This window comes from Antennarius striatus, chromosome 23 (genome assembly GCF_040054535.1).
Source record: "Antennarius striatus isolate MH-2024 chromosome 23, ASM4005453v1, whole genome shotgun sequence".
Lineage (NCBI taxonomy): Eukaryota > Metazoa > Chordata > Actinopteri > Lophiiformes > Antennariidae > Antennarius > Antennarius striatus.
The window spans coordinates 7,365,524-7,380,590 of NC_090798.1; the positions used below are offsets into that span (position 1 = coordinate 7,365,524).

Consider the following 15,067-nt stretch of genomic DNA (forward strand, 5'->3'; position numbering starts at 1 on the left):
CGAAACTCTTGGTTTACTCATCATTCTACTTTCCTACTCTCACCTATGTTCATGAGCTTTGGGTCACGACCAAAACAACATGACCCAAAGCTGGGGGTGAGGGAGGGTCACTGTCTCCTACCTTCCCCAGATAAAACCATTTAGTTGCAGGGAAACAAACCCAGGGCTCATACAAACTGCATAATCGTGAGTTGATATTGTAGTGCAAAATTGTTTTCCACAAAATGTAATTATTGTGATCAGTTAGCATATACTGAACTGACAAAGATTTTTTTATTATTGGAACCCCCACACCTCTAACTGGTCTGAAGAAACATTGTCACACAACTGGTCCCTGTTACAAAAAAGATCCAGGACCGCATGTTTGCTTTTTTTTTTCCCTTCAAATTTACACTGAGGCTGCATTCAGACTGCAGGCAAATTGGATTCCAATTAGAGTCCAATTTTTAGGGCTGACTGTCCACTGTTTTTAGCAGGTGTTCAAATTGGATTTTGCACTGTTCAGACTGGGCCACATTGCTGGCTGATCTGACAAGGTGCCACAGCAAAAACATTGGGGCGGAGGCATCCTCCACGCTCCGGAACGCGCTTTGGCTCTTGTGGCCCGTAGAGTGACGTCACAGACAAAACCGATTGGTGTGTTTGGAGCTGTTTAGACTAGAGTGAGGGACATTTGCCAAAAGTGGTTTCAATATGTTTTGTAAAGATCATCAGACTTGATGTTGTACCTGACTGTTCAGACTAGAGAAGCTCCATCCGCTTTCAGTCTGGATGGCCTAAAAATTGGATTCTGACTACCAGTCTGAATGCAGCCTAAAATCCGGCCAGTCATTTTCTTCTGGGATCAGAACAAGTAGTGTTTCATTCTTCTTCAGCCCTACCAAAAAATCCCATTTTGTGTATATTAGGAAACTGCTAACATCATTTCATAGTTTTTTTTTAAAAGTGTGTATTCATGTTTCTCTTAGATGTTGTTAACGTAACTATCTTGTAGATAGTTACTCAGGACCCCGCACAGAGCGAGACACAAACCCGAAACCGCTTTGCTGTGCGGCGACAGCAAAGTGGGAGTGGTGCCGCCCAGTCTGTAACTCGTAGCAAAATGCAATTACCTTGTCAATAGGATGAATATATTTTGCGTCCTCCCGATTATTTGTTTCCCTTTATTTGTTTCCCTTTATTTTAAAAATAAAATGTCTTGTATATGTTTGAGTAGGATCTAACAGAAATAACACACAGCACTAACATGTTGTACACTGAACATTATCTCACTCACAGACTTTTCACAAGTATGTTATTAAATGATGAAAGATTAATTTGTTAAGTTGTGCTGATTCCGTTAAAACTGTTGAAAAAAGAGAGAAAGTGAAACAAACTCAGTGATGATTTTTCCCCCATAATCCATTTTATTATTATTTTTTTTTATCAATTGATAACACCAGTAACACCGAAACTAAAGAGCACACAAATTATGTAGACTAAGGTATTGTAAAGGCATGTGTTTGTGGATCAACTGACCTTAACATAAAAGAGTCTCTGTAAACAGATATTTTATCTAAATTAGTCAGCCAGTAAAATTTTGGGTGGAAGAGAATTTTTTTTCTCTGAATAAAATTATTAGAATTATTAGAATTATTAGGACTTAAAGAATTAGAAATTTTAACCATGTTTTTCAAATTTTGTCTTCATTTGCAGCTCGTGTGAGAACAGCTGTCAGTCACTTTTAGGGTGACAGCAAAATCCAGTGTTTTCAAATTAGATGTACACCAATTAATTAAGCTGAAAGGACCATTTCCATCATTAACTTCTCAATATTTATTACTGAGTAAGGGAAAACTAAAAATGTAGGATTTGTTTGTCAATTACAAGATTTAAAAATGAATCACTTTGTTGAAAGGTGGTCTTTTTCAACAGCTGGAGTGAAAAGGAAGACATTTAATGGCAATTTGAAATCCACTTTTCCTTGCTCCAGTTTTTCATAATTTTATTTCCCTTCAGCTACATGCAATCCTTTGGTTTACCTGGTCAGTACAGTGATCTAATATGGAGACATCCTCCCAGAAGTCTGACTGAACTGGAATTTTCTATCAATCTAGTCAATATGCAGTACTTGAACGTTACACTGCAGATTCCACCATGTCACTTTCTGATTATAGTTAAGGCCTAGTGGCCACATACGTGGACAAATTTAGGGTTAGGGTTGTGAATTTCACTTTCAAGCAATTTGTCCTTAACTAACCCTTGACCTAACCCTTAACCTAACCCTTAACTCCTTGCCCCTAACCCCTAACCCTAACCCCTAACCATAAAGCTTAACCATAAGCCCAAATAGCAAAAATAAATAAAAATTGGATGCTGTTTTCAACTGCACGGCTCCAATATCAATGCAAAATTACTGGTAATCATTAAAAACCCCAAATAACAACTTATTGTTATTAGCAAGAGATAACAGAATCACCGAAACATGTTTAACTACAAGTTTCACCCAAACACCCTTACATTCATCATTATATATATATATATATATATATATATATATCCATAATGTTTTTATAACATTTCAGATTTGAAGAAAAAAAAGGAGGAATCATAAGTATACAAGGCAATACCTGCAAGTCTGATGGTTTGTCAATGAAAAGTCTGATTTTTGGTCATGTGATTGTGTCTGTGTGTTAAAATGGTTGAGGCCCACATGGGAGTTCACATTCCAGGTGATGACTAGATTGCATTATTTAATGAATTTTAACTAGTTTTAGTGTCTAGATTAATTCAAAGAATTATGTCTGTGTGGTTTGTGGAGAAATTTAACGATTTTTAACTTAAGTGTTGCAGGTGAGCACCCCATGAGAGGGACATGTATACCTAAGATGTTTTCTATAGTTGCTCACAATCTCATAATGAGCTGAACTCTTCTTTTGAGCTTGTTCTTTTCAAAATGAAGAATTGACACAACCAAATCTTTGATTGAACAAATCAAAAGTCAGGAATCATTGTAAAGGTGGACAGCTTGTCAATCAGTCAGAGCCAGCTTGTTCACAACCTGACAAGACAACCAGACCAAAGTGTTACTGATGTATTTTCTCCACAGTTGACTGAATTCACCGCGTTTGCATTTCGTGTGACTATATCACCAGTCAGCAGACTTACTTGCCTATTCAATCCAGGCCATTGAGATGATGGGTGGGTATTCATTTAAAAATGAAATCTTGTTATATCTGCGTCTTTGAGTCATGCAATTCTGGAAGGCACAGAGAGAGATGAAGTCAAGTTCTCGGAAGACCAGAATTGGTCCTGTGTCAATGTTCTTCAATTTGAGCAACAACATGATTCATACAGAACATAAAGTTATCTTCTTTCAAGACACGCTTGTATGTTAGATAGTGAGACACAGGTATAGTGATTGGCTGGTGGCTGCTACAATTCTTTGAGATCAATGGATCTTGTCTGGGAATGTTTAGGTTTTGGATTAAATTTTTCTGAAGTCAAGAAACCTTTCTGGATTATATAAATTTGATTGGTGCATAAAATTCAAAATGTGACTCAGTACAAATCAAATAAGTCACGACTAGAAGATCTTAGAAGTTCAGCAGCAGGTGTCTCCAAATTGGTCTAACTGCATTCTAGTGAGATCATAAAGGAAATTTCATAATTTCATATAAATTGAACAAAATAGAACTCACAGGAAGTTAGGAGAGACAGGGAATAATTGGCTGTCAGCTGGAAATGAACTCAATGTATGTGTGGTGTATTTTGGAGGTGTACCGGGTCACAATTTGCTTCACACAGCTTGATTTGGCACTTCAAGTTAACTGCATCAGATGATCCCAAGAACTGGAACATTTTGAAGCTGAAAGAGGTAGTTGTTCCCAGTCCATTTCCTGTCACGCTCAACATAATATCACTGGGGATCGCACAGCTGCACACAAAGGAGAAAACACATCATATTTGAACACAGACAGAAATGCAGAAATGTACAAAAAATGGACACTAGATAAGAACACTTTACAGTTTTCCCATCAATGTTTATTTTTCTGTTACCTTTAATTCTCTACATTTTAAAACGTATCCATTTTCCATAATACATTTTCAAAAAGAAATTATTAAAATTTATGTGGCATTGTGTTTTTTGTGGTTTCAAACTTAATGGAAAGGAACAAAAATTCACAGGAATATACTTGGTGTATCACTAGCATAAGGTATATCGAACACAACAGAAATACATCAGTGGATATTAACAAAAAACACAAAAAAATAATTTAAGTTGTGGTGACACTATAACCAACCCTACCTACATTCCACGTGTTTCAAAGGAGATGATAGTTGTTCCTAGTCTAGTGTCTTAATTAAATGTTATGTTAATTTTATATTTGTATGGCATGAGCCAATAGGCAATGTATGTCCATTTAAGGGAAATAATTTCCTTTTAAACTCAGAGAACATTTAAGAGTGGTGAACTTGTACTTGAACAAATACTTCTACTTTTGCCTCACTCTTCTTTTACACAAGTAAGTCTACTTTTACTTCAGTGTGGAATATATGTGAACTTTAACCTCTGGCTTCTCTTGACACAATCTGAGTTCAACTCACCCATCTTTGATTAGGTCGAATCTTGAAATGTTATCGGTTGCCCAGCAAGTGTCAATAAACACAGCGACCATAGCACCTTCAAGCCCTGTAGTATTTATCAACACAAAGATCTTCTGGCGGAGGCTGAGTTTGGTATTTTTTGTCACGGGTTTTGTGAAGTCAGCATCAGTGAAGGTCATCATAGTCAACGTGTATGAAAATTCTCCAATTTTAAGGTCCAGGACAACAGAGCTGTAGACACACAGACACAGACACAGACACACACACACACACACACACACACACACACACACACACACACACACACACACACACACACACACACACACACACACACACACACACAAATAAACTCCGCAATTGTCAAACTGTCCATTATCAAGATTCACAGCAAGTTCAGACGAATATTAACTCACTTGTCAATGACTCTTAAGTTGGACATCTGGTTCTCCACATTAGCGAACTGGCAGGATATGTCAATGTCGACTTGATCAGTCGAACCAACAGTGGCAGACGTGTTTGTATTCCTGATGGTATTTGTGACAACCAGGTTGTTGAATTCGTCAAGCTGCCAGGTCACAAAGATTCATATGTTGTTCAGGTACATTTTTGTCATGAGTTTTTGACTTCAGCTGTATAATTGAAGGATTGCTTCCATTATACAGCTGAATAAAGTATCATGACGATGACAGAAAGAACCCAAACTAGGAAGAGAACAAGAAGCTGAGCTAAAAGCTAGAAGCGATATATCTGTTGAGAGAAAAGATGTGTCGAGAAAACTTACAGTAAATTCTGCTCCACAGCGGTTGCTGTCATTGAATTTGAATGTCAACATGTTGGTGGCGTTGTCCACCTGACCAAGGCAGGTGTCATCATTGAGGTGTAAATTATTGATGTTAAAGCCTTGTTCACTCAGGAGACAACCGACCAGAGTAACTGAGACTGAATGTAAGTTGTCCTCACACACTGGATCATCACCTAAACATTCAGCAGCACAGACAAGTTAAAATAATGCGTGTTACAGAGGAGACTCTACAGATATTTAATAGACCACAGAGCAAGTCAAAGCAGTCAACTCTGCTGTCCTGGCATTACTGTTTGGTTTCCTCTGGAAGCGGAAACCAAACTATTTGTTGACACAAAGCAATAACAACACAGTCAGGGAGATACAAAAGTAAAAGAAAACCTGATAGAAAAAGTTCTAGAATGTTCTCTGGGTCAGTATAATTCAGCAGTCTAACCAAGATCAACAACATCTGAACTGAGAACGTCAGCCTCTGAGTATCAGAACTCAATCACATTGTTGTGTCATAGCTGTCGTACCCAAAATAGTCAATCCGGAGTCTGAGGCCCGACATCTGCAGCCTCTACCACCAGATTCTGTGTCCCCGCAGAACTCATCAGCAACACAGGACTGACCTGGACAGAAGATATCCTGGACATCTGACAGACAGACAAAATATTAGAGTATTTAGGTAAAAGACTCCTAAAAATGATTGCCAACAAGACTCTAGAGAAAAAACAAAGTTATTTTTGAACTCCACTGTTCCAAGTAGATATGAAGGGTTTTTAATTGTGATTCTGTCATGAACATACAAAGAATTCAAGTAAGTCAAGTAAAACCCCTGCAACTGCTCGGAAATCTAAAATTTCAATTTCCAAAAAGGAGGCTTGAAGGTTTCTGTGATGCAAGGCAATATTCGTTATCATTTATCTGACGCATTTGAACAGGTGACGTCATTACGTGAAGGGGAGGTTCCGAAGGAGGAAGTTCGTGAAGATGCTAGGACAGAAGCGTGTCTTATATGTGTGCGCTTGAGTTCAATAAAGTCCTCGTGAGAAATCCTGCCTGGCATTTTCATGACATGGTGTCAGAAGTGGCCCAGTGAAAGTGTGATCGACTGCGAGGAGAAGGGTTCGACTGAAGCAACGAAATGGCGAAGTTTCACGCGCCGGAGTCGTTTGACTTCACCCAACCGACTACTTGGCCGGTATGGAGACAATGCTTTTCCCGCTATCGGATTGCTACAAAACTCGACAAGGAGGATGGAGAAATTCAAGTAAACACACTACTCTACGCGATGGGTATGGACGCGGAGCCCATATTCAGTACTTTTACTTTTCCTGAGGATGTTGTGGATTATTTTGGCGAAACTATGAAAAAGTTCGACGAACATTTTATTCCCAAACGGAACGTTATCCACGAGCGTGCGTGCTTCTGCAGGCGCTCGCAGAGGCAAGGGGAGAGTGTGGAAGCATTTGTGAGACAATTGTATGAACTGGCCGAGTATTGTGATTTTGGTGCGACAAAAGACGAACAGATACGGGATCGTATCATCATTGGATTAGTGGACATGGACATGTCACAGAAACTGCAGCTCGAGCCGGACTTGACTTTGTAAAAAGCAATCAACATGGCGCGACAGTTAGAGCTCGTCAAGTTGCAAAGCCTCACCGTCTGATCACCAGAGAGTGAAGTAAGTGCAATCACACGGAAACCTAAGCAATTCAAACAGACTGAGAGTAAACTAAATAATGCTAAACCTAGAAGTGGGCAACTGAAACAAGGAAATGCATGTTCGAGATGTGGCAGAGTGCACGTGTTTGGTAAATGCAATAAAAAGGGACAATTTGAAGCAATGTGCAAATCAAAAGCTGTTAGAGCAGTAGCAGCAGCAGCTAACAGTGACAGCGACGAGGGCAGCAGCTTGTGGTTCCTAGGAGTTGTTACTGAGAACACCGAAGTCGATAAAGACAAGTGGCTCACGGATCTGAGCATTAAAGGAACTACGGTGCAGTTTAGAATTGACACAGGCGCTGATATCACAGTGATTTCAGACCAGACATTCAGCAGCCTGCCCCAGCGCCCTGTTTTGAAAGAAACAAATGCCGTTTTCACTAGCCCAGGCGGAAAGCTCGAAGCAAAGGCAAATTCTTGGCAGAGACGGAGAAACGTGGTGTGAATCACCAATTTTGGATTTATGTGATGAGGGGCCCATTCACTACCAACCTGTTGGGTAGGAACATAACTACTGAAATGGGGCTGATTCGCAGGGTGGATGGCATTGAATGTTTTGAAGATGTTTTTGAAAATTTAGCTCCAGCCCAATACCACTCCCTACAGTGTTGCTGCACCACGCTGCATTCCCTTCCCAATTCTGCCTCAGGTGTAAGAGGAGATAAAGCACATGCACGCCTTGGACATCATTGAGGAGGTGCCACTGACTGGTGCGCTCCCATGGTGCCAGTGATCAAGAAGAACAAAAAGCCCAGAATTTGTGTGGACTTAAAGAGACTGAACAAGGCTGTGAAACGTGAGCGTTTTATTCTGCCAACCTTGGAGGACATAGGGCCAAAGCTCTCAGGTGCCACTGTGTTTTCCACTGTTGACGCTTCCAGTGGATTTTGGCAAATACCACTTGATGCCAACAGCAGGAAGCTCACAACGTTCATCACGCCGGTGGGTCGGTTCTGTTTCCGGAGGCTGCCGTTTGGCATAACCTCTGCTCCGGAGATTTTCCAGCAGAAGATGAGTGCTCTCCTGAGAGACCATGAGGGCACTAAGGTGGTCATGGATGACATCCTGATATTTGGCAAGGACAGGGAGGACCACGACAAGAATCTTCGCAAAGTGCTAGAAACCATCAGAGCGTCCGGACTGAAGCTTAACCGAAGTGCCAGTTCACTAAAACTGAGATTCTGTACTTCGGTCATGTGATAGGCAAAGAGGGCATCAGGCCGGATACGAGCAAGGTCAGAGCGATAACAGAGCTACCGAGTCCCACCAACCTGACAGAGCTATGGCAGACCATTGGGATGATCAACTATTTGGGGAAATTCCTCCCTGACCTGTCATCAGTCATGCACCCCATCAACAGCCTCCTGAAAAAGGACACGGCTTGGGTTTGGGGAGAAGAACAGGAGCAAGCATTTAAGGAGGTAAAGAAAATGCTGACCTCTGCGCCAGTGCTGGCGTTCTACGACGCCAACAAACCAACCGTGGTAAGCGCTGATGCCAGCAGCTTTGGACTGGGAGCTGCGCTGCTACAGGAGCAGGGAGATGGCTCAGACCTGTGGCATTCTGTTCCAGGACGTTGATGGAGACTGAGCGACGCTATTCCCAGATCGAGAAAGAGTGCCTCGCCAGCGTATGGGCATGTGAGCGGTTTGCCAGGTATATGCAGGGTATGGAAAAGTTCACTCTGCAGACCGATCACAAGCCGCTTGTCCCTCTCATCAACTCTTATTACCTCGATAAGGAAACAGTGAGATGTCAGCGACCTGGGACGTGCAGAAGCTGTGCACGTCCCAGGAAAGCATCTTGTCATGGCAGACACGCTGTCACTTAACCCTCTGCCAGACAGAGACGTATCTGACACGAAGTAAGGGCCTACGTGCAAGCTGTGATCGAAACACGACCAATAACAGGAGACAGACTGGATGCAATCAGGACAGCCACCAGCCAGGACTCCGATCTGCAGACGGTCATTCACTACACCAGAGCCGGCTGGCCAGGTGAGCGAGCACGCATTACACACAACATGGTTTCCATGCTGCCAGGGCACACTTGTCAGTAGCCGAAGGACTTCTCTTGTATGACGACAGAATCGTCATTCCTCGCTCAATGCAAGCAGAGACGCTGTCCCAGCAACACACAGGCCATCAGGGGCTCACCAAGTGTCGCAGCAGGGCCAGCATGTCAGTGTGGTGGCCAGGGATCAGCAAGGCCATCACTGACAAGGTGAGAACCTGCGGATTTTGCCAGGAGAACAAGCCTACGCAGAGGCGTGAGCCGCTGCCGACTACGCCCCTGCCTGGTCCGTGGCAAAGGATTGCTGCTGACCTCTGTGAACAGGACAGTAAACAGTATCTCATAGTGGTGGACTATTACTCCCGCGACATTGAAATTGCCCCTGCTGACCACAACATCGAGCCAGAAAGTGATTGCTCGCCTGAAAAGCATGTTTGTCAGTTGGGGCGTTCCTCTGGATCTGGTATCTGATAACGGTACCCAGTTCACTTCAGCTGAATTCAAAGCATTCTGTGAACAGTACAACTTCAAACACATGACATCCAGTCCCCATTATCCACAAGCCAATGGGGCAGCAGAGCGGAGCGTTGCCACAGCAAAGCGCATCCTGCGACAGCCAGACCCTCAGCTAGCCCTTATGAGCTACAGGGCTACTCCAATCTCTGCAACAGATGAGAGTCCAGCCAAACTCGCCATCGGGCGACAGATCAGGACAACAGTTCCCGTCCTACCTGCACAGCTGACTCAGAGCCCTGTGGACCGTGAGGCTGTGAGGAACAAGGATCGACAAGCCAAAAGTGCCTATCGTTTCTTCTACAACCGACGGCACTCAACACATCCCTTACCTGTACTTCAGACAGGTCAACAGGTCAGTATCAAGTTGGATGGAGAGAAAGGCTGGAAGACTCCAGCAAGAGTCATCGCACAGGCTCCTGAGCCCAGGTCCTACTACGTCCAAACAGACCAAGGAACGTTTACTCGCCGGAACCGGAGACACATCCAGGAAGTGCCGGGGTCCTCGGAACAGGTCACAGCACCAGACACTAGTGACCAAAGCACTTCTCACCTTCCTATGGTAGGGCCTGTCACTCCTGGTCCCACTGCGGTCCAAAGCCCACCACCTACCGCCCTATACAGATCATCTGGGAGAGTTACTAACCCTTCTACCTGGTTGAAGGACTACATGTCTAAATAGAACTGTAGGTGGTAAGAATAAAATAATTTTTTTAAAAAAAGAGGTGAATGAAAAAAAAAGAAAGAAAAATAAGAGAAAAGAAAAGATTGTGGAAAAGAGAAAAAAAATGTGTCAAGAATGTAAAATTGAAAATGTGGAATGTAATGTTGTTGAAGAATTCATATGGTCTACAGTACAGAAAAGTAAGAATTACTGTAACGAAGATTTGAAATAATAACCAGCCATTGATGTTCTGCTTTGTTACAGCTTTATTTGAAAGTATCCTTGGCTGTGAAGAAGGGGATTGTTTTATAGTAATGTTTTGCCTTAACTAAGGGGGGAGATGTGATGCAAGGCAATATTCGTTATCATTTATCTGACGCATTTGAACAGGTGACGTCATTACGTGAAGGGAAGGTTCCGAAGGAGGAAGTTCGTGAAGATGCTAGGACAGAAGCATGTCTTATATGTGTACGCTTGAGTTCAATAAATAAAGTCCTCGTGAGAAATCCTGCCTGGCATTTTCATGACACTTTCATTCTTTGTGATTCAAGTATGATTTCAAATATTATTAGATGACATTTTCTGTTGTGTGATTTCCGTCAACAGATGTGTTTTGAATACATCACTGAAGTGAAGGGGAGAAGTCTCACCGCAGCTTATCGCTGACCTCCAGTCTCCCAGTGTGTTACTATTCAGGATGCAGGCCCTGGCAAAGGCCTCATGGAATGGACATTTGAAACCATCCAGTTGAGGATATTTGCACAAAATTTCTTTGCACATGGCTTCATAAGGTGCTGGGTCCACAATTGTGCAGTTGAATATGGTGTCATCGCTTATCATAGAACACCTGATCCACAGATGTAAAGAAAATAAGACAAAATGAATTCAAATCTCATCTTGTACAACTGGGAATCAACCTCCATACAGAACAGCAGACACAGCTTTGCTTCACACAGACTTTTGTTCATACAAAATTAGTTTGCCGAAAGAAAATCTTGAATTCAGGAGGGTTCATTTTAACCTGCCCCCACATTACGTGAAACACACAAATAAACACAAATACAAATTGCCATCTACTCACTTCTTTTGCACAGCAGTGCAGTTGATTGTATCGTCAGGAGCTTGACTTTTCATATTCATACATCTAGAGGCAACACACAACACAAGGTCAGGATGACTAACCTGCTCTGACTTGGTGCCCATAAACACAGTGATGTAAAAGTCAAAGGATGGGGAAATTTAAAAGAGCTGCAAAGAATATTGAACAAGTAGTCAAAATGATGACTGTTCTATAAAGGCATGAATAAATATTTTCCAGTATGTAAATATGTATATCTATAAAAATGCATGTATAAATACATATCTATGCTTATATACACATTATGCACACACACGCACACACACGCACACACACACACACACACACACACACACACACACACACACACACACACACACACAAGGAGCCTGTAAGCTCCAGCAACCCCGTGACCACCGACAGAAGAAGCTTGTATTGAAAATGAATGAATGAATATACATATGTGTCAGTTTGGGACGTCGGGAGTCGTCCCTTGAGGGGGGGGGGGGTTCTGTCACAGTCCCTGCCTCTCACTCATTCCCCTCCTGTCACACTGCTGCAGTATTTTTCCAGTCTCCCTCCCACTGCTCCACTCTACCTGCCGGCCACACCTACTGCACCAGCCCACTCTGCTCACCTGCTGCAGATCACTGCAATCAGACCTGCATATAGTCTCTCCAGCACCTTCAGTCCTTGCCAGATTGTGCGTCATGCAAGACTTTCCAGTGTTCATTCCCTGTCTGATCTCCCGGTGTCGACTCTGCCTGTCCCTGACCTGCCATCCTCGTCTGCCTCCCAGTAAACTCACCTGCCTTCTGTCCCTGACCTCGTGCTCTGCCTCAGCGTCTCTGGTATCTGCCTGCTCATCTGGTTTTGACTCCTCCGCCTGGCCTCGTCTCCTCTCCTGCCTTCTCCCCAACGGTGCCTCTGTCTTCGCTGATTGCTCACCTGGCTACGACCCCCCCACCTGTCTCCGACCGCTCTTCAGCTCACTCCTCGTCGGCCTCAAAGCACGTGCAGCCGGCTCTCCAGAACGTAGAGCGTCCTGCTCATCTTCTTGGTGATAATAAAGGTCATTACCAACTGTTCCTGTGCGCCTGTGTACTGCATTTGGGTCCAAACCACACCCGTTTCAAATATGTGTATATTAACATTGTAGATGATATGTTAATGGTTGTAAATTCAAATCCAAACAACAAAAGTCATGTAAACATTACAATCAACAATATAAATGCTTTTATAAATGCTTTAAATGATGACGTCTTACCCAGCCAATGGAGGAAGCCTTGAGTCATCTAGAGAAGCAGCATTATTACAGAGTCCACTCAGTGGTACTCCAGGTTTATCAGCGTCTATACATGTGCACAACAAAATGTAAATCAGATTAGTATCAACATTCAAAGTAAACTAACTTTCACATTCACTAAAAGGCTAGTTTACACCCTAAATACCTCAGAAGATCTTATTTCAAATGGTGAGTAAATGATTATAGTGTCTTTACCTGTGTAGGAGATTTGAGCATATTGGCCATTAAAAAAAACAGTCAAGCTGGATTCACTGGTCGTCAATTTTGTAATGACACCAGAGTTATCCTTTGAGATCATCAAGCCACCTCCAAGGTCTTCAGGTGTATTTTTTAAATTCAATTCAGTGTTATTAACCTGAACAACAGAAAACATAAAGAATGCAACATATTTAAAATTCAAAAACACATCTGTCATAATATCTGCTTCTGAGTCAATGAGCACACAAATGAAAAAGGCTGTGTCAGACGATGCGTCACAGGATCGTGGTAGTACTTACCAGAACTCTCCCATCATGTAAGAGCTTAATGATCTCATTTACATTCGTGAACATCAGTGTCAAATTGTCCAATAATGAGATATCTTTACGTCGCCTCTGCTTGAATTCCCCATTTATTGTTACATTGGAGGTTGACATCAGAGTGTATGTACATCGGTCCTCAACAGTAAAATTAAAGTTGAAGAAATCGATGACACTAGGTCCGATCACAGTGCACAAGGGATCATGAACACATCTGATTAAAGGGAGAGACACAGAAGCATCGTCATAAACTGCAAGAGACAAATTAAGCCACCAGGGGGCTCTCAAACAAACAGCAGGAAGGAAGCCTTCTGCTTAAGCCTGACATTACGAGTTATACGTGTTTTCAGGACTTCACAACTCTGGCTCAAATTGCTGCTAACAATATCACCTCGTAGAATTAAGGTTTTACTTGGACATGTCTCACTGGCATCATGAAATACTCTGCAGTATATACCCATATAAATGCCAGTAAGGTTAGTTTTTTGTTTAAATTGAATGGGTATTCTTCATCGGTTATGGCCCTCAGTATTACCTTTTTCAATTACACCATGTGATGAACACTGAGATTCCTCTGCAGCCTTACAACATAGGAGAACTGCATTGATCTATGTGGGCCAAAAACTTTTTCTGGCAGAGAACTGATCTGTACCATTCCAAGAGATCAATGAGATGAATTTTCAAGTTTGACTTTGTATATCTGTGTGCAGGAGAATCCTTCTGGTTTGGATTTCAAATTAAATTCTCATTTTTCTCATTCTCATTGTTCACAAATTTCACTGCACATAGTTCATACTGAAACAATATTTCCTGCTGCTGCTATTTGAAAAAAATCCAACCTGAAAACCTACAAAGCAAATTGTTGCCCTGACTGAATATGCCTGTATAAAATTTAAGTTTAGAAAGTTCTCATCAGGCTGGATATCATCGCAAGCAACTTCCCTTCTCAAGATGAAGGACACACACTTTATTTACCTGCCGTTTTCACAGCGTTGCTGGTTATTACATGTAGATGTTATTAAAAATCCATCATCAGTGCAGATTTCTGTTACGCAAGTCTTTGGGTCAGGTCCAGCAATGATACCAGGAGATAGGACTACACCTGAAATATGAGGTAGGATTACTTCAGATTAAAATGTCATAGTTCACTGTAGAGCTCACAAATCATGAAATTATAACATGACCAAAAGAAACAATTGTGAATGTTGGGTCAGAAGGTGATCTGTGGAGTGAGTAAACATACTAACCATTTGAAAAACATTTGCTCACTTCAGCAAAGACTCTCATTGAATTTGTGGCCAGTAGTGTTTCAACAGTCGTCATATTAGTTTCAATTGTTAAAGTCTAGAAGAAACAGATTACAAGTGTTATATTAAAGAATAACTTGTGGACAACCAGAACTGTCTCTGTATAATCCGTCACTAAGTATTCTCTATTTTTAGTATTGATACTAAACATCAGAAAGGTCTCTGAGTTAACTAGTATTATACTTTGTCCAACGACATGACGATGCCGTTGTAAACCTTTGGTGTGTGTATGTTTAAATGATGTTAGTATTACTGGGTCGGTATGTGAGGGTGCTGTGGTTCGCTCTACAGCGGTACTCTTATCCTCCCTACAACTGTATGGAGTTGTGACACACACACAAACACACACACACACACACACACACACGCACATACTTACTCACACATACTTACTCACACGTACAAAAGTTGATTCTAGTTGCAATGACAAGGCTGATCTTTGGCCAAAACTACCAAGAGTGATATCTGCCTGGAAAGAGTCAACATAAAGACACCATCAAGAGTCAAGCTATGATTTTGTTTTGTTGACTATTTAAACTGTTGATTTTATGCGGATCTTTTCA

At 41.9% G+C, this 15,067-nt stretch overlaps 1 protein-coding gene across 1 annotated transcript; it reads right to left on the reverse strand.

Annotated features, from left to right (window-relative positions):
• Positions 1-3,010: 3,010 nt before the first annotated feature.
• On the reverse strand, positions 3,011-13,617 carry LOC137590971 (uncharacterized). Its single transcript, XM_068308831.1, has 14 exons — positions 13,610-13,617; positions 13,177-13,411; positions 12,875-13,034; positions 12,011-12,065; positions 10,946-11,142; positions 9,964-9,968; positions 9,850-9,885; positions 9,262-9,336; positions 8,544-8,631; positions 5,372-5,565; positions 5,004-5,155; positions 4,588-4,818; positions 3,763-3,916; positions 3,011-3,040 (listed from the first exon to the last, which is right to left on the reverse strand). The coding sequence occupies exons 1-14, from the start codon at positions 13,615-13,617 to the stop codon at positions 3,011-3,013; spliced, it is 1,620 nt and encodes a 539-aa protein (XP_068164932.1).
• Positions 13,618-15,067: the final 1,450 nt, after the last annotated feature.